This window comes from Salvia hispanica, chromosome 1 (genome assembly GCF_029641045.1).
Source record: "Salvia hispanica isolate PSC_SH4W2 chromosome 1, Shi_PSC_v1, whole genome shotgun sequence".
Classification (NCBI taxonomy): domain Eukaryota; kingdom Viridiplantae; phylum Streptophyta; class Magnoliopsida; order Lamiales; family Lamiaceae; genus Salvia; species Salvia hispanica.
Window position 1 is genome coordinate 16,991,941 of NC_142692.1, and position 21,060 is coordinate 17,013,000.

The following is a 21,060-nucleotide window of genomic DNA, read 5'->3' on the forward strand; positions in this document are numbered from 1 at the left end:
TACTTAGCTGCAATATTTTGTTAACGTAGTTTCTTCTTTCTTAACAAATCAAGGAAAATTCATTAAATTTTAAATTCATATTTTCTCATAATTGTTAGGTTCTTGTTACTTATTCAAGAGATGAATAATTGTTTCCCGAAAACGAATTCAGAATTGCTTAATTGCAAAAGTGATAATTTAATGAATTTATAACTTGTTTTATGAACTTAATTTACCCCCTAAAAATCGTAGTAATAGAAACCATTGCCCAGATTATTATTTGAATCCGCAATGCTCGAAATCGATGTCGCTACCAGAACTACAAGACAAAAGAAGACTGCATTTAGCTGCCATTTTTCGCACGGGTTTAAGAACCATATACTTAATTTTATTTTTATGAGTCGTTTTCATTGTCTAATAGAGTGATGGACGAGATTGAAGGATACGAGTTGGATTATGAGAAGTAAAGGTTTCCATTATTATGCATTCACTTAATTGAGTAATGAAAAAAAGTTTAGAATGGAAGACATGCATATGTGCATGTAATGAAGATTTGTTAACATTGTGATGAAAATTCATCTTGACTATAATAACAAAAAATAAATTTAATTATGCTAACATAATTAAAGTGGCCAAAAATAGGTAATACCATAATTGAAAACTGTGCTACATAATTTATCCTTTTGCTTTAAATGTATTTATCGCCATGTGTCAAATTATATCATAAGATTTTCAAATCCAATGGATATTAAGAGTTATTTGCTATATGAAGTATTATAGTTTGATTATTATCCAGAATACATTCTGGATAGCCAGAAATAAATACACAAGTTTTAATGATTATATGAACTAAACAATTCATCTTCAAATTTATAAATTTCAATTATATATTTATTATATTATTATCAGTTTTAGACAAATTAATATTTATTTAGATAAATGAAATATCAAATTAAAATCATCTTGGCTAATTGAAGTAGTACAGACATGAACTATATTGATTAATACATCACCTATTTAAGGGCAAATTGCCTAAAAAGTCATGAACTTTCAACATAATTTGATTTTTTCTGTGAATTTTAAATGTTGCATGAAAAGTAACGAACTTTATCGGACTGTGTAAATGTCCCATTCGACCCAACCCGATAGATTTCCGACACAATTACTTATTCTACGTGGCGCGCCAGAGGCGTGACTTGGCAAACTCCACTAATTCTGATTGTTTCTCTTTTATTTTTGCAATCTCTAACCATGAACCTATTACAAACATACAAGTAGCACAAATGAAAACATACAAATCGAATTCAACATACAAATCGACATAAACATTCAAATCGAATTCCACAAATCGAATTCAGCATAAAAGTAACATTAATTTCATTATTTGAATTGAACCCTAAATTTGTCATTTGTCAAGTCACGCCTCCGACGTGCCACGTAGGATAAGTTTGTGTCGGAAATCTATCGGGTCAGATAAAATGAGAAATTTACACAGTCCGATAAAATTAATGATTTTTCATACAATATTTAAAGTTTACCGAAAAAAATCAAACTATTCTGAAAGTTCAAAATTTTACTGGCAATTTGCCCCCAGTTTAAACCATATAGACATCCTGCGCCCACCACAACATGAATTAATATACATTTGACAACCTTGTAAAGACGAAACAATTAGTAAATTAAATATCATAACTCATCTTGGCTCTTGGCTAATTGAAGTAACACCAACATGAGCTATATTGATTAATCACTTGTTTAAGCCATGTAAGCAAACCTTGTGTCCACCACAAACAATAAAAGTGCTTCCTCCGTTCGATAATAGTGGAGTCATTTTGTCATTTTGATACATTCCACAGTAGTTGAGTTACTTTCATTTTTAGTAAAAGTTATCACATTTCGTCTCAATTATATTACTTTCTACTCCCTCCGTCCGCCATTAGGAGTCTCATTCCTGGGCGGCACGGATTTTAGGAAATGTTAAAAAAAGTGGGTGGAAAAGTTAGTGAAATAGGAATCTCACTTGTATATATTAGTTTTAAATTAAATGTGAGTGGAATGAGTTAGTGGAAAGTGGGACCCTATTACCACTTATGGTAAAAGTGAACCGGGACTCTTATTTGCAGACGGGCTAAAATGGAAAAACGAGACTCTTATTCGCGGAGGGAGGAAGTATTACCTTATTATTTCTTCATCTCTCTACTTTTTTTATTTTCTACTTTATTCTTCCTTTTATTTTTAAACTTACTTAATAAAGTTTTTCTTAAACTATGTGCCAAAAAAAAACCGTCTCCTCCACTATCCGCAGGGAGTATACATTAGTCTTGTACAGATGAAACAATTAGTAAATTTAATATTATAACACATACAATTAGTAAATTTAATATTATAACACATAATTGCTAATTAAAGTAGTATAGACATGCGGCTAACTGAAAGTGGTACAGACATGAACATATTGGTTAATAAATCACCTATTTTAAGTCGTATAGACCCACCTTGCGACCACCACAACATTAAGTACACATTTGACAACCTTGTAAAGACGAAACAATGGAATATTAAATTTAATATCATAAAACATCTTCGCTAATTGAAGTAGTACGGACATGAACTAGATTCGGCTAATACATCACTTGTTTCAGCTATATAGACACACCTTGCACCCACCACAAACATTATTAATGTATGCATTTGACAATAGCTCGCAGGAGCAGGCAGAGGCAGAGTTACAAGAATACTACGGAGTATAACATTTGACAACCTTGTAAAGACAAAACAATTACTAGTAAATTCCATATCATAACACGCATCTTGGCTAATTGACGTAGTACAGGCAAGAACTATATTAGTTAATACATCACTTGTTTGCATATAGAGACACATTGCGCCAAAACCTAGGGCTGGCTAAATATATCGAAATACCGAAATACCATACTTATCGTACCGAAAAAATACCAGAAGTACCGAATTTGCGGTATACCGCAAGTTGCAGTACGGTATGATACCTTACCGATAGATTTCGGTACGATAAAGGTATAGATTTTCCTATACCGCACGTACGATATTTGCCAAAAATTCGATATACATGTTGTATTTAATATTTATACAACAAATAGTTAATATGTTAAAATCCCTAACCCTACTTCCATATTTTAGTTCAGTCGCCCCCAACCCCAAACACACTCACGCAGAGATGCAAATCAAGTCTACCGTATAGATTTGATTGTCGTGTAGTTTTAATATTTTGGACATTATTTAAATAGGTGAAATTTTATGTTAAATATTTGGCTATAATAGAATTTTTTTGGTATGAAACACATGTATAACGGTATGACATACCTTATTTTGGTATATCGTACTCGGTATGCCATACTTTATTTCGGTATACTGCAATACGGTATGGTATACCGCATAGACGGTATGGTAACAGTATCAGAAATAATCATACCGAAAATTTGGTAAGATATAGGTATGACATTTTCTCATACCGCAATTTGCGGTACGGTATGTGGTATGACATTCTCGGTGCGGTATACCATACCGTGCCACCCCTAGCCCAACCACAACATTAATCAGTATACATTTGAGAACCTTGTAAAGACGAAACAATAGTAAATTCAATATCATATCGTTGATTTACCGAATTTTTTAGTATATCGACATTTCGATATGACTGATTATAAATATTGATACCATAAGATTTTTTCGATACACTGTACCGTTCAATGTACCATAAAAATATGATATACTCATGTTGTCTCAACTAAGTTGATTCACTTCTTTTTTGCACTCGTTTTTAAAAAATCGTAAAAAATAGTTAAAATGGATATATAATAAAGTAAAAGCGAGAATATTGTAGATAAGACTAATCTCTATATTATTCTCGCTTTTATTTTACTATATATCCACTTTAACTATTTATTAGAGATCACTTAATAAGGGAACACTTAATTAACTCTAGTATTTTAATTAAATACCCTGATTCTTACTCCACTTAAAATAGAAATAGTTTAAGTAACTTGGAACGAACCGAAATAGAAAAGTGCGAGTAACATGGTACAGAGGAAGTGTATAAAAGTAGGACTCACATTCCACCAACTTTTTTCTATCCACTCTATTACATTTCTTAAAACCTGTGCCAAATCAACTTAAGACAATTAATCATGGACTAAGGGAGTACTTAAAAAAACGCTTGTATAAAAGTCGCTAAGCGCTTACACCTCCAAAAACAATCTATAGCTCTGATGATAAAATCACATATTCTTAGTATCAAATGTAATAAATGTTAGGTTATAACCTAAATTGTTTTCAATAATGGGATTAAACATTTTAGGGGTAAAATTGTATAACTTTTTCATATTATTACAAATTGTTCAAAATTTTGCATAAATTATAGTACAAAAAATTTCATCAGCGTTTCAATTTAATACATTCCGCCTTGGACGCCTTTAACTACGTCGCGTATAAAACAGGAAACAATAATGAAATTTTATGTACCAATATAAATAGTGATAGAACTTTTTGTATCAATATATGAAACAATCATGAAACCTTTTATATTCCACATCGAAAAAGAGTTAATAACATGCAAACATAAATTTACAGAATGTATTAAAATAAAACACTGGTGAAACTTTTTATATGATTTTTATAAACTTCAAACTTTTTTGATAACACGAAACAAAGGTGAAACATTCTATATAAGTTGTGTAATTACACCAACATTTTAACCTCTCTTTTTTAATAATTCCTTGCCAGCAACAAATAAAAACAAAGGCATCGAACCTTTTGCCTTAAAAAAACTAAATGCTAACATAGCCTGGCCCAGTAGACTTCGGGGCTGTTCGGTTGTCATGATTCTTACGATTCAAAGTCATGGCTAATGTTATCTTTTGTTTAGTTATGCTTTTCTCACGTGATAATGTAACTTAGCCCTTCTCTATAATATCAATATTAGATTGTATTTTATGATTAATCAGTTCACTTTCACCTCTACGACTAATTTAATTCTAAACAAATCCTTTATGACCTATCCATATTGTGTCCCACTATTAACTTGTATAACTAACCAAACACCACCTTAAACAACCATCTACAATATCAATGCTTATAGATCTATAATATCAATATTAGATTGTATTTTATGATTAATCAGTTCACTTTCACCTCTACGACTAATTTAATTCTAAACAAATCCTTTATGACCTATCCATATTGTGTCCCACTATTAACTTGTATAACTAACCAAACACCACCTTAAACAACCATCTACAATATCAATGCTTATAGATTTTCTTGTTCAATCTTGCCAGTAATAACCCCCAAGGGGAAACTAATTTTCAATGCTTACCACATATTCCCTCCGTCCCACATTATTTGAGTCACTTCTTTTTTTCACTCATTTTGGAAAACTGATAGTAATAAATAGTTAAAGCTTTTTTCACTCATTTTGGAAAACTGATAGTAATAAATAGTTAAAGCGGAGAGAGGGTAATGCACAAGAGAGGATAATGCAGAAAAGAGTCTTCTCTATATTATTCATCCTTTACTTTTTTTTCCACTTTAACTATTTATTTGTCATTTTTCTAAAACAACCGCAAAAAAAAAGAAAAGAAATGTCTCCAGTAACGTGGAACAGATGGAGTATCTTACTTTTATTAACTAATCCTTGTACTTAACTGATCATGAATAGTAAATGCCTCAAACGGAACAAAGGAAATGACAGGAAGGAAGGACACCAGATACTATACATCTCAAAACTAAATGCCCATTCCCTTTTCATTTCAAATTTCCTAACATTTTTACAAATTGATAATGGAAAAAAAAGAGTAAAAGAAAAGGACTGCAGTCAAAAGATATAAAACTACTAGCCTTCATTTGTCTAGTGATGTGCTACAATTCATCTGTGGTCCATACCATCACATGAAAGGGTCGCAAAATAAAGCAAAGGAGAGACCCCACTCCCATAAATCAGTTCTTGCATACTACACTCTATATTGTTCCAACTCACATTATCTGTTCATTGATCATTATACACAGCTAACTGGATTGCAAAATGAGCCATCTAAAGCAAACATGTACTGATTTTCAGAACTATTGTTTCAGGACTTCTGACCTACTTACCAAGCTAGGCTATTCATTACCATTTCACAAACGACGACTGGTAGAAACACCTTCATTGTCGTTGGCAAGTCATCCTTGTTCCTAAGTGCAAATTCTTTAAAATGGCGAAGTGACGGAGTTGAATTAACTAGTGTACCTTGTCGTTTGGAGCATAGTTAGAAGGATGTACTAATTAGAGGACTATTGTCTTCTGATGAGCTGGTGAGGATGCAAATTAATCCTCCGAAGCTGGTTTTGTTGGCGAGCAGAAAAGAGTGCCGGGTAGGAAATGCTCCAAACTGTGTCACGTCAAAATCAGGTGAAAAGCAGATTAGCATACTTTGAACCTTACAATGTTTGTATTGGGGAGACAAAAATGATGTACCTTGCGGGGAGATAAGAGTCATCATCATTTACATGTCGGTTTCTATTGCCATTCGAAACATTGTTATCCAAGGAAGATTCAGTTTCTTCCAGCACTGAATTCTCATAATCAGCTTTCGATGATTCTTGCCAGTCATCGAGTTCTGCAGCAATGAATAACTGAGTTCAAAAGAAGAAAATACAAGATGAACACCTGCAAAATGTAATCCTAACCTTGCAAAACGTTTGGATTAGCACGATCACAAGAAACAATCATGTTTTCTACTGGCTGAGACTGTCTCGGGGAGGAAACCAAGACACCAGCTGGAAAGCTTGGCAGAAAGCGATGATTATTCTGCTGGTATCCTACGTCCATCAGCTGTAAATTCCCCATCCTTCGACCTTGAAGTTCAATGACATTATGTAATTCAGCCTCGTTCTCCAACTGTCTCCTCAGCATCTCCTGTCTATTGAATAACATTCTGGGTCCTGCAGCCAGCTGCGCATGCTCACCAATCGGAACATCAAAGAGTTCTTTTGAATCCATTGTAGAAGGGCTTAAGTTTGGTGAATACTCAGACCTCTCTAGATTTTGATATTGCTGTTGGAATTGTTTCCTACCAACAATAATTGAATGCACATATGTCATTACCGGGCTAAGATCAACAGGAGAGAAAGCAAAGCAAAGCAAAATATTCTTACTTGTCCGGGGCTTTTCCTTTTTCCATGTATGGTTTTACCAGCACTCGAGAATCACACACATAATGAGGGTTCCCTTTTGCCAAGATGTGTTTTACAGTATCTGGGTACACAAATGTAACGAACCCAAACATCCGCTTTTGTTGATATGGAATTCTAACATCTTGCACCGGTCCAAACATACTATAGACCATGAAGGGAAAAAAAGCAAAAATTATCATACCATTTGCATGTATAAGATCACTGAAGCTACCATTACCTAAAGTAGCCGGCAACATCCTCTTCTTTGAACGTACTGTCAGCCGGAAAGGTCAAGTAAATCTGCCGTGAGCTAGAAGCCATAGCAGCACTCATTCCCATTCCCATTCCCACTCGTGAAAGCTCATTCCTAGGACCACACCTATTGAATTTGTGGAAGTTATTACCTTTATCTAACAAATGCATCGCATTCAAACAGGATATCACGCATAAATGCCCTAATATGCACGACAGTAAGCATCCACACACAGATTTAGAGCATCAATTTCCAAAATTGGAGCTACACGATGTTGAAATATGTACACATAATATGCAAGAATAGACATACTATAACTTGCTCCAGAAACTACAAAGCAGAAAAAAAAAATGTGCACAAAAGGCAAAGATTGCCAAAAATTTACCTCTGATTCGCATTCAAAGAGTTGCTGGATTTGTTGTAATTAGCAAACGGAGCCCTGACTCCAAACCTCTGCTGCTGAAAAGACCCCAATTCATCACCACCACCAACATAATCACCATTCCTGCAAAACCCTTTCCCCAAATAGGTACACGGCCTACATCCAACACCACCCCCTTCCTCAACACGAGACAGAAATACATCATTCACCGAATAGCTCCGCCGATGAAACGGATGGTGAGAGTGAGGGTGAGGGGACCCACCGACGCCGCCGTCCTCACTCAATTGGAAAATGAGAGAATCACTCCGGCCACTAGGGCTCAGCAACTCATCACTCAACTCATTCCCGCCAAAATTAGAATTGGGCGAAATTGGAGGCGGGGGAGAGAGGCTGCCGCCGAAGTAGCCATAACGGGGCGAATTCGGGAAGGCGGTCGGCCGGATTCCGGAATTGAGCGGCAGAGTGTTCGAATTCGAGAGTGAATTGGGGAAAGCGAGCCCTAAACAGGCCTTGGCTTGATTGACGCTGGATAGGAGAACGGCATCGGGTGCTAGGGCTAACCTAATCATCTCCTTCTCCCCTTGATCCTGCATCAGAATGTATCCTATGATTCTGGAGGCGTTTTCGGTGTCCAAGTTCTTGATTCTCGGCATCACTATTTTCATTGCTTCGCAGGCATCCATAGCGGCTGAGTTTTTTTGCTACAGAGCTTGAGTGAGTGACGTTTCAGAAAAGATTCCTGCTACAGAGCAAGTTTGCAGGGGAGAGAGAAGAGTAGAGAAGGGATAGTAGGGTTTTAGAGATAGATAGATTCCTCTTTCAGTCTCTCTATCCTATCCCTACTAGTTGAATCGATTTTTATTGAATCCAATTTAAGCAATAAATGTTTAAAATTGGTCAAATATGAATTTTATATTTATATATTAACTTTTTAATGAATAAAGAATAAAAGTAAAATGTGTTACTTTATATTTATATAAAGTGTATGTTTGGGAGGATGGATAATTCGTTTAGGGTGGAATTCTTTGAATAAAAATGTCATTTCTGCCTGTTATTAGAAGTTCCAATTTATCATTTTAGTTCATCCACCATTAGGAGTCCTGATTCTTTTTTACTGTAAATTGTAGGTACACCTCACTTTTCACTAACTCATTCCACTCAAATTCTATTATAAAACTAATACTTCCTCCGTCCTACAAAGATTGTCCCACTTTGACCGGATACGGGTTTTAAGAAATGTAATGAAAAGTGAGTTGAAAAAGTTAGTGGGATGTGGGTCCTACTTTTATATATTAAAAATGTGAGTAGGAATAAGTTAGTGGAATATGGGGTCCACTATAAAAAATGGTAAAAAGTGAAATGGGGACAAACTTTGTGGGACGGACCGAAATGGAAAAATGAGACAATCTTTGTGGGACGGAGGGAGTAGTATATAAATGGGTCACATATTCAACTATCTATTTGCATTCACTTTTCTTTATACTTCTTTCGTCTCCAAAAAAGTAACAACTTTAGATATGACACAGATTTTAATGTGCAATTAATAAAGTAAGAGAGAGATTGAAAAAAGTAAGAAAGGGAAAGGGAAAATGTATTGAAAATAGTGTTAGTGAATTGTGAAATTCAGATTTTTAGTGATGTATAATTGGTTAAAAACTTTCTATAGTTAGACTTTGTCTAATTTTGAGGAAGGGTAGTGATAAAATGCAAACTTATATATTGTACAAACTCAAAACTCTTCAATACAGCTTCAACACAGTTTCAATACAATATCAACACAATGTAAAATTTCAAGATTTTAATGTCAACACAGTATCAACACAATATTAACACAACATCTATCATTGAGTACTGTTGAAATTCTGCTGACATTTTCCTGTTGATGCTTTTTTGTGATCTGTTGACATTTTTCAATGGTCCAAATCATAGTTTTAAGTTTGTACAATATTTAGAGTTTTTATTTGATCACATTCCTTTTGATGAATGTCTCAAAATGGTAAAAATAGTGTACTTTTTGGAACATGAGTGAGTATTTCTTAAAATTCGTGTCAAATAAACGGAATCCTAATAGGGGACGAGAGATTAGTAAATAAGACTGTGTAATAATGAATATTTTGAAATTGCAAAATGTGGCCTTTAAGAGCATCCACAATGCCGGCTAGCCGATCCACGTCGCTAGCCGATCGGCTAACTGAACCATTGCAACCGGCCAGCCGAGAATCGGCGTAAAAATCAGCGTGGGCTAGCCGATTAGAGGGCATTGGCCGATGCACTGGCCGCCATTGTGGCGTGCCGATCGGCCAGCGCCAATTTCCGTTTTTTTTTTATTTTTTTTTTGAAACCTATATATACGCGATTTTAGTTTCATTTTCATTTGCACCACTTGTTTTAACGAGTTTTCTCTCTCTCTAAATTCTTATACAAGAGCAACATCGAGGGCTGAGTAACGCGGGTGGTAGCGGTGGTGGTAGTGGTTGGGATGCTGAGGAGTACGAACGACAGATGAACGAGGCTATGGAGGCCTACATGAACCGCGAGATGGAGCGGTACATGCGAAGGGTGGAACAGCAGGCGGTACCTCGCCCTCCACCGGTTGTCCACCGCCGAGCAGTGATTGATCGGGATCACGTAGCTACACATCAGCGCCTATATGACGACTACTTCGCTCCGGACCCGCGGTTTCCAGCAACCATGTTCAAGCGGCGTTTTAAAATGCGCAAGGAGTTGTTTATGCGTATCGTTGACGCTTTGGAGCGTCGATATCTTTATTTCCGCTTCAGGCACGATGCGGCTGGCAGACCCGGCCACACCCCTATCCAAAAGTGCACGGCGGCAATCAGGCAGCTGGCCTACGGAGGCGCGGTAGACATGTGGGATGAGTACCTCCACATCGGTGAGACGACTTCTCTGCAATGTCTGAAATTTTTCTGTCAGGGCGTGATTCAAATTTTCGGTGAGGAGTACCTTCGAAGCCCTACCCCCCAAGATTGTCAGAATCTGATGCAGATGCACGGGGAGCAGCATGGGTTCCCCGGGACATTAGGCAGCATAGATTGTATGCATTGGGAGTGGAAGAACTGTCCGACTGCCTGGAAGGGGGCCTACACGACCGGCTACAAGTCAAAGAATCCCACGATGATCCTCGAGGCCGTAGCTGAATACCGGCTGTGGATCTGACATTCATATTTTGGGGTAGCCGGGTCGAACAACGACCTCAACGTCCTCAACTCGTCGCCCCTCTTCAACGAGAAGTGTCAGGGCATCAGTCCAGCCGTCTCATTTGTGGCCAACGGCAACCGGCATGATATGGGCTACTACTTGGCGGATGGGATATACCCTAGGTGACCCGTCTTTGTGAAGAACATCAGGCACGCGGCGGATGACAAGAAGGCCTACTTTGCGGAATGACAGGAGTCGGCGCGCAAGGATGTGGAGCGCGCATTTGGTGTGCTCCAGTCTCGATGTGCGGCAATTAAGGGTCCAACGCGTTTGTGGGATGTCAAATGCGTTTCCCAAATAATGTACGCCTGCATTATCATGCACAACATAATCGTCGAAGACGAAGACGTACAACTGACTAGTTGGGCTAATGACGATTAAGCCGGTCCAAGCCACGGAACGACCACCCCTAGCGTACGACATGGGATACCTCTCGATGAAGTCGGCCGCCTCCAGGAATATGCCGACATGCGCCAAGTGGATGCTCATATTCAACTCCAAAAGGATATAATTGAAGAGTTGTGGGCACGGAAGACTGCACGGCGATAGTTTTTTTTCTTTATTATGTAATTTATTTTTTTAAATGAATGTACTTTTTCTTAATGCAATTAATGAATTTTCCCGTATATGTCTCATAAATTTAATTTCGCAATTTAATCGTAAATTTAATTCCATAAATGTAGTTGTTTTTGAATTATTTTTATTGCGTCTGGCCTATGGCTAGCCTAAATCTGATGTGGCAAGTGGATTTTTAGTGCTGCTGACGTGGCAGGGAGAGAGAGTGGCTGACCTATTTCTATTGTGGATGCTCTAATGGTAGATAAAGAGGTATATTTACTAGGGGTGTGTGATTTGGTTAAGCATACTATGTAGACTTACTGTAATTAATCAACATTAATGGTATAACACAAAGTATCACCATAAACTCATAAATGACTGCTATTGTGAAAAGGTTACTCAATAAATGATTGCTAATTCAAAAAGATATTCTAATTGAATGTTATATTTTGTGCGTGAGAAAAAAAAAAGAAAAAAAAAGTGGGTGACCGGTGATTGAGGTTATTCTGAAGGTGTGTTTTAATGAAAAAACCCTAAGCATCTTGCATTTGAAATTCAAGTTGGCATCTCGTGAAGGTATAGTGGTGTTGAAGGAGGTATGAAATGGTTTTATTCACTTTTGCATTTTTGTTTTAGTTAATTTTATGTAATTTATTTTGATATGGGTTGTAGTACTTTATGGTTTTGAGTCTGTTTTATCTTTAGTCAATTTTAGTTTAGGTTGGAGTCAAATTTTATGGAGAATCCTTTCTTCTAACAGTTAATCAATTACTCTTTTTGACGGCCATTAGAAGTCACATTTATGGTGGTACGAATTTTAGAAAATATTAAGAAAAATGGGTGGAAAAGTTAGTGAAATAAGGGTCTCACTTATATTTATTACTTTTAAATAAAATATGAGTGGAATGAGTTAGTGGAAGGTAAGACCCTATTACCATTTATGGTAAAAGTGAATCAAGGCTCCTATTCGCGGACGGATTAAAATGAAAAAACGGGACTCCTATTCGTGGACAGAGTGAATATTTTTAGAGAATTTGTGCACTTTCATTTTAGATTGGTTGTTAAGGTTCACAAAATTTCATTCAAGTACATATTGTAAAGTGGTAGGCATGTTGATATTTAGACTAGAGGTTCTGGGTTTGATTCCCCTAGGCACATATATTTAAAAAATTTGAACAAAACATTTTAATAAAACCGGTTCTCGGTCGAGCCAATCTGGCCGGCCGATTCTGACGGTTTAAGACAGTCTAACATGCTCACTGGTTTAAAGGGTAACCAGACCGGACCACCTATCGACTCACTGTCCAACCGGTCGAATCGACCGGTTCAGTCCAATTTTTATAATACTGTGTAATAAGCACCAAGCTTCTAGCTTTAGGGCCATGTGATATAGCCACTAACAAAAAGGATGCTAAGGATATACAACTTTGTCTATGAATAATTGGCATTTTTTTTCCTCCGTCCAAAATTACTTAGGTCATCCGCATCTTTGTCTCTTATTTGTCTCTTAACCGTCTCATCTCTTCACTATTCATGGGCCCCACTGTACTTCTCACCCCATCTCTTTACCAATTGAGCATTAAAACCCGTGTCATTTACAACTTTATCTATTTCTTGTGGATGGATGGGGTATAATTAAGAGTAAAGGTCAATTTTGGTCCTAAACATATGACCAAAATACGAATTTGGCCCACAACATTCACTTTTGAAAAATGGATCCATAACAAATGAAAATGTCGACGAATTAGTCCTTCGTTTGACGGTTCCGTAAAAAAACTAACGGTCAACGCTAATTGTACAGTGACATGACCGTTAGTTTTTTGGCGAAATCGTAAAAAAAGGACCACTCCGACAATGATTTCATTTGTTACGGACTTGTTTTTCAAAATGTGCATGTTTTAGACTAAATTTCTAGTTTGGTCATATGTTTAGAACTAAAATTGACTTTTACTCTATAATTTATAAACAATATTTTGTACTACTCCCTCCATCACATAAAAGATGTCTCAATTTTTTTTTGTCTATTTAAAGATGTCACATTTTCATTTTTGGAAAAAGTTCATCCTTACATCAATATAAATGGAGTATTATATTTTCTCACCATATTAAACACACAAAACAAAATCTCCTAAAATTTCATGTCTTGCCACAAGTGCAACATTTATTGTGGGATGACGGGAGTACTAAAACTTTATAATTTGGTATTCTAATTTTAAATTTTGTTTAATAAAAATTAACATATTTCCCTTTTTGAGAGAATTCGGAATAAGGGTCTTAATTCGCTGACCTTTCGAAATTAAGGATTAAATTCGCTGATCTCTCAGAATATGAGTTCGAGTCACGTGAATTTTTCAAAATAAGGATTTTTCACTTTTTTATATTTTTTCTCTTCATTTTTGTTATTATTTTCTTTATAATAATTATAAATTGACCAAACTATCCATTACATTTTACCCAATTTCTCAAAAATTCAATTGAAACTTTGCTCCAGTCACACCGAGATTGTTCTGCGCTCCCCGCCTCCACCCTCCTCTTCCCCCCGCCTCACACCTTGATGAAGCTTCACTTTCATCCGATAAGTTCCTATTTTCCCCTCCATCAACTCCCAATCCTTCTTCACCATCACTAAGAGCATCCGCAATGGTCGGCTAGCGACCGGCTAGCCGATTCGTCGCGCTAGCCGATCGGCTAGCCGAACCATTGCAATCGGCCAGCGCGAAATCGGCCAGCGCATCGGCGTGGGCTGGCCGATCGCTCGTCGCTAGCCAATCCGCTGGCCGATCGGCTAGCCGCCATTGCAGAGGCCCGATCGGCTAGCGATCGGCCAGCGGTGTTTTCCGATTTTTTTTTTTTTTTTAAATCATATATAAACGCGATTTTCGTTTCATTTTCATTTGCACCACTTGTTTTAACGAGTTTTCTCTCTCTCTAACTTTCTGTTCAAGAGCATCATCGAGCGATGGATCACGCGGGTGGTAGCGGTAGCGGTAGTGGTGGGGATCCTGAGGAGTACGAACGGAGGATGAACGAGGCTATGGAGGCCTACATGAACCGCGGGATGGAGCGGTACATGCGTATGGTGGAACAGCAGGCGATACCTCGCCCTCCTCCACCAGTTGTCCACCACCGAGCAGTGATTGATCGGGATCACGTAGCTGCACATCAGCGGCTGTACGAGGACTACTTTGCAGAGTACCCGCGGTTTCCCGCCAACATGTTCCGGCGGCGTTTCAGAATGCGCAGGGAGTTGTTTATGCGCATCGTTAGGGCATTGGAGCGTCAATATATGTGTTTCCGCTTCAGGCACGATGCGGCTGGCAGACCCGACCACACCCCTATCCAAAAGTGCACGGCGGCAATCAGGCAGTTGGCCTACGGAGGCGCGGCAGACATGTGGGATGAGTACCTCCACATCGGTGAGTCGTCAGCCCTGAAATGTCTGAAGGAGTTCTGTGGGGGCGTGATCAGCATTTTCGGTGAGCAGTACCTTCGAAGCCCTACTCCCGAAGATTGTCAGAATTTGATGCAGATGCACGGGGAGAAGCATGGGTTCCCCGGGATGTTAGGCAGCATAGACTGTATGCATTGGGAGTGGAAGAACTGTCCGACTGCCTGGAAGGGGGCCTACACGACCGGCTACAAGTCAAAGAACCCCACGATAATCCTCGAGGCCGTAGCTGATTACCGGCTGTGGATCTGGCATGCGTATTTTGGGGTAGCCGGGTCGAACAACGACCTCAACGTCCTGAACTCGTCTCCCCTCTTCAACGAGAAGTGCCAGGGCGTCGGTCCAGCCGTCTCATTCGTGGCCAACGGCAACCGGCATGATATGGGCTACTACTTGGCGGATGGGATATACCCTCGGTGGCCGGTCTTTATGAAGACGATCCGACAAACAAGTGATGAAAAGAAGGCCTACTTTGCGCAACGACAGGAGTCGGCGCGCAAGGACGTGGAGCGCGCATTTGGTGTGCTCCAGTCTCGATGGGCGGCAATCAAGGGCCCAACGCGTTTGTGGGATGTCAGATGCGTTTCCGAGATAATGTACGCCTGCATTATCCTGCACAACATGATCGTCGAAGACGAAGGCGTACAACTGACTAGTTGGGTCAGTGACGATGAAGCCGGTCCAAGCCACGGAACGGCCACCCCTAGTGTACGACAGGGGGTACCCCTCGATGAAGCCGGCCGACTCAAGGAATTTGCCAGCATGCGCCAAGTGGATGCTCATATTCAACTCCAAAAGGATATAATTGAAGAGTTGTGGGCACGGAGGACTGCACGACGATAGTTTTTTTTCTTTATTATGCATGTACTTTTTTTTTTTATCTATGTAACTTTTTAAAATGCAATTAATGAATTTTCCCGTACACGTGTCTAAATTTAATTCCGTATTTTAATCGTAATTTTAATTCCGTAAATGTAGTATATTTTGAATTGTTTTTATTGCGGCTGGCCTATGGCTGGCCTAAATCTGACGTGGCAGGTGGTTTTTTTAGTGTTGCTGACGTGGCAGAGGAGAGAATTGCTGGCCTATGGCTGGCCTAAGCACCATTGCGGATGCTCTAAACCTTCTCCCATTTGCAGTCTCATCAAATTCACCTCCAATTTGCACATTTCTGTCCCTAATATTTTTCATTCCGCTACCAGTCACAGCCCCATTCCCCCAACTACCTTTAGCATCAAAATTCCCTCCCAAATCAACACCACCACTCACAAAACCTTCAATTCTCTCATTCAAACTCAACGCGCTATTATCAATTACTCGACGCGACTCCGAATCGCGAATCTTATTAAATTCAGAATTCTCACCGCCAAGTTTGAAGCTTTTCAATGAGCCGAAATCAGAAACGTTCAACAAGCTACCTCGGAAGCTAGGGATCCCCGTTGTTGAGCTGGCCCTGCAGTATATTTCGAACTCCAATTGGCCGCCACAAGATGACTACTGAGATAACTCCGGTTTGGAGTTGAAGCAAAATTTCAATTGAATTTTTGAAAAATGGGGCAAAAATGTGAGGGTAGTACGATCAATTTATAATTATTGAAAGGAAATAATAATAAAAATGAAGAGAAAAAATAAAAAAGCGAAAAATCCTTATTCTGAAAAATTCGCATGACTCAAACCCATATTCTAAAAGGTCAGCAAATTTAATCTTTAATCTCGAAAGGTCGTAAATTGATACCCTTATTTCGAAATCTCTATTTCAGAAGTACTACTAATTTAAAAAAAAAAAGTTTTTTTAATAATGACTCGTGAAATATGATTTGGCAGTCTCTTTTAAACCCATCTCCAATCCCCAACTCTAAACCTAGCGAAAATTATCTGCTTCAATGGCGAATGCGGAAGCGGAAGCCGTCGATTTCGAGCCGGAGGAGGACGATCTCATGGACGAGGACGTCGGCGACGGCTCCCCCAGTCGGCTCGCCCATCCTCGCCTCAAGTCCGCCATCACTGGCGGTGGCTCCTCCACCGCTCCGAAGAAGACCAAGGGCCGCGGCTTTCGCGACGAGGCCGCTGCTGAGGCCGACCGCAATGCTCGCATGTCCGCCCCCTTCGATTCGCTCGATTCAGAAGGCGGTCCTGGCCCCGAACGATGTCAGTGTATAGAACCTTAATTGTTTTGAAATATTTCGTTATTTGCTTTTTTGTTTGTGCGAATTCACCTTGCTCGTAACTGTTTCTGTTGATATCTTTGTGCGGATGTTGTTGAATAGTGGTTGTATCGAAAAATTGAAGGATCTGTTTGTTGAATTTATGCAATTTTTATAGAGTTGTCAAGCTATGATACTTCTTTCGGAAATTTGGTACAGAAATTTGATAATTGAATTTGGGGATAATTGCTATTGAAGGTTTGGTATATAGTATACTACTCGCTCCATCCCAGCTAAGATGACACATTTCTTAGCCGATACGAGTTTTTTGGAGTTGTTGGTTAGTCAGGTTAGTTGGAGAGAGAAAGATTAGTTGGAGAGAGAAAGAGTGGGTGTAAGTATTAAATGGAAAGAGAATTGAATATTTAATTGGAGTGCGAAAAACATGGTTGGGTATATTAGTTGGTGAGGAAAAGTTACCAGAAATAAAATATGTCATTTTGGTTGGGACAAACTAAAAAGGAATGTGTGTCATCTTAGTTGGGACGGAGAGAGTAGTAAAATTGAGCTAGATGTACTCACTTGGGTTGTTTTATCGGTAGTGGTTACATTTTCCTTTACACTTACAGTGTGGGAGAATTAAGCTCTAGAGTACTACTGATCAAGTTTGTTCGAGTGTTTGATACTGTTGTCTGTCGAATTCAAAGTGGAGGCATGTTTGATTGGATGACACCAATTTTCTTTTTTTGCAAGAACTTCAAATAGATGTTGGGATATAAGTTTGAGTTCTATTTGTGGTTGCGCTTTTGTAGCTATTGAAGGATGGATTATTCTAGTTACTGGAGTTCATGAAGAAGCTCAAGAGGATGATCTACAAAATGCATTTGGTGATTTTGGAGAGATAAAGAATTTGCACTTGAATCTTGATCGACGTACGGGTTTTGTCAAGGTATATAAATCTTGTTTTCTTTTATATGTTGTGCAAGTTGCCTGTTACAGTGTAATTTTGTCAATGTGTTAAAGAGAAATCTTATGAGATATTGTATAATGTTTGCCAGGTTTATCTTTAAATGTTCTGATCTTCCACTTTTATGCTATGTAATTCTTCTTCATCCACTATATTATGTTGAATTTGAAATCGGCATGTCTTCCTTTCGGCCACCGCTTTAGATGATATTGTAGCATATTATCGGCATGTCTATCCACAGCTAATCGAGGATCCTCTAAACTCATTTTTGACCGGGATCAGTATTTTGAGTCTTGTAACTACCATAGTGTGGATGGGCTGAAAGAAAATATTATTATTCACTCCGAGTTGCATAAAACAGCTTATTTTTTTCTCTGGAGCAGTCTTTGCTCACAAAGGGACTAAGGCTTTTTCTGCCTGACACCCTTATATTCTCTCGAAAATATTCCATTTATCTTTCCCTGCACTATATTTCTCATACATCCATTGTCAACTAATTGTGTTATGGTGTTTTCTAGGGCTATGCTCTGATCGAATTTGAGAAGTTTGAGGAGGCACAGAGAGCCATAAGAGAGATGGATGGAGCTGAACTCCTAACCCAGATCATGAATGTTGACTGGGCATTCAGCAAAGGTCCATTCAGAAGAAGGAACGTCAGGAGGAGGTACGTGTTCTAAAATTACTGTTGCTCATAGAAGAATATAGGACAAGAAAAACTGGTAATCCCATTGGAAATGTGCTTGGCCCAATTATTACCTACACTGACAAATAAATTATACGAATTTTTATGAGGTAAAATGGTGTTTGAACGATGTCGAGGGGGCATGTTAAATGTTTTGGTTAGCAGTTTGGGTTGGTTATGGTCCAGACATTGTGAAGCAATGTTATGATACCTAACCTTGAAAAATCTTTCTCCACTTGCAATCTGTTAGACGTAGTTTTTCATGTCTGTTTTTTAGTATCCCACTGTTTGATTGGTGATAATATTGTATCGTCTCGTTTGACAAAAATGGGAACAGCCACATATTACCACAATGTGACCTGAATTGTCTATTTGTCTGTTACTGTTTTGTGATTGATCTCTTTATTGAAATCTGCTACAGATCACCTCGAGGTCATCGTTCCAGGAGTCCAAGGAGGAGATTCTGATCATGGAGGCGTGTGAAAGTTTTTGGGGCTTTGATCTAGAGTGAAGATACCGATGCGCGTGTTTGTTAATGTTTTAACAATGTGTGCGGTTGTTGTTGCCAGTTTTCGTTCATCAACACTTCTTTTCATATGTATTAACGTTTACAAGGCTTCTTCGGGTTGCTCCCTTCCTGGCCTGCCATTTTTATAGTTGGTGATACTGTAGTTGAAGAATGTTTTGTATTAACAGTGGTGTATTCCATGCCTTATTTATTACTTGTTGCTTTTTGTAACATCATAATTCTTTTTGTGGTTTTTTTCTTTTTTTTTGTTCAAGTAAAAGATGCATTACTAAAGTTCGTTTTGAATTAAAACCAAACAATGTAACGCAGCATATTCTAATTCTCATCGGTTGCTGACTTGCATATAAAAGTTCAAATCCATCTGTTTATTAACTTCATCTTAGATAATCATGTAAATCTTAAAGTATTAAGAAGATATCTAAGTCTAAGCTTTTTCTATAATAAAATAAATTTAAATTTAGTGTAAATGGTTGGATATACTCTTAAAAGCTGAATTTCACCTTAAATAAAAAAATAAAAATAAAAAATCACAATTCACAAGTGCACTTTCAATTCACTCACAGTAATATAAGAAATTGATTAATTGAAGAAAAAATAGCGCAAATCAATTGTTTGATAAAATAAGAATAATAAAATAATAAGAATCTTTGGTCCAAGTATCTCTTAGTAGTACTTTATACTACCTTCATCTATGAAAAACAGATCTTTTCAAACAGCACGAGTGTTAATGTATAATTGATAAAGTAAGATGAAATAATTGGTAAAGTAGGGGGAAAAGAAAAATGTGTAAAATAAGAAAGTGGAAGAAAAAAAAGTAGTGGAGGTAGTGTTAGTGGATTGCGAGGTTCGCCTCCTATAACGTTCATAAAGTTTCTATTTTTGAGAAACAGTCCAATATAGAAATAGGTTTCAAAATAGAAACAGGTTCTATTTTTAAGGGATAAAGATAGTATTGTTTTTAAAATTATAAAGATCTTTATTCACATTTTTTTACGAATACGATCTCAAATATCCACATTATAACTGTCAATAATTTTTTGTAATCTTGTACTATCAAAAACCACCATATATTCATCAACGTCAAACTCATCCGAATTCCTATCAATGACAACATTATTTTTCTATTATTTTGATTCTTGTTTATCGCTAGTAGAAACTTTGGGTATTTTCATAAATAAGTTATCCATTGATCTAATAATTAAATAAAAATTATATAATACAGGGTGGACGCAGAAAAATATCCTAGTAGGGGCTGACTATATGTGTCCCATAACTACTACAAAGTACTTAGTATATAATTTTTTCATTCCATAAAAACAGACACTATTTTTATTTTATTCGTTCCAGAAAGTAATTACCCTTTTTTTTTCAATTCGTAATTCACTAATAAGTAATATTTTATTTTCTTTGATTTCTCTTTTACTTTACATATTGCGCGTTAAAACTCGTATTGTTTTAAAATTGTCTACTTTTATAGAATGTCTATAAAAACAGTACATACATTATTAAAAATAAAAAACACAACTACTATAAAAATGCATTAAACCCACAACGTTATCTATTGATAGATTTATAATTTTTAATATAGTAACAATTTATCAAAAATAGGTTATGAATTTGGAAGAAAAATTAATATGCAATTTAATATCATCAATGTACTCATCCGTTATACCATCGGCTAAATGAAAAGAATAATAAAAAAAGCACTACTATT

At 37.5% G+C, this 21,060-nt stretch overlaps 2 protein-coding genes across 2 annotated transcripts; one reads left to right on the forward strand and one right to left on the reverse strand.

The window, feature by feature from the left end:
* Window positions 1–5,732: 5,732 nt before the first annotated feature.
* Window positions 5,733–8,633, reverse strand: LOC125223883 (zinc finger CCCH domain-containing protein 55-like). The gene is made up of 6 exons (XM_048127195.2): window positions 7,803–8,633; window positions 7,403–7,543; window positions 7,147–7,326; window positions 6,679–7,061; window positions 6,467–6,608; window positions 5,733–6,380 (listed from the first exon to the last, which is right to left on the reverse strand). Exons 1-6 carry the CDS (start codon window positions 8,480–8,482, stop codon window positions 6,317–6,319), a joined length of 1,590 nt encoding a protein of 529 aa, XP_047983152.1. The 5' UTR covers window positions 8,483–8,633; the 3' UTR covers window positions 5,733–6,316.
* Window positions 8,634–16,855: 8,222 nt separating this feature from the next.
* Window positions 16,856–19,564, forward strand: LOC125217820 (RNA-binding protein Y14A-like). The gene is made up of 4 exons (XM_048119357.2): window positions 16,856–17,172; window positions 17,981–18,117; window positions 18,654–18,799; window positions 19,239–19,564. The coding sequence occupies exons 1-4, from the start codon at window positions 16,908–16,910 to the stop codon at window positions 19,282–19,284; spliced, it is 594 nt and encodes a 197-aa protein (XP_047975314.1). The 5' UTR covers window positions 16,856–16,907; the 3' UTR covers window positions 19,285–19,564.
* The last annotated feature ends 1,496 nt before the right edge of the window (window positions 19,565–21,060 follow it).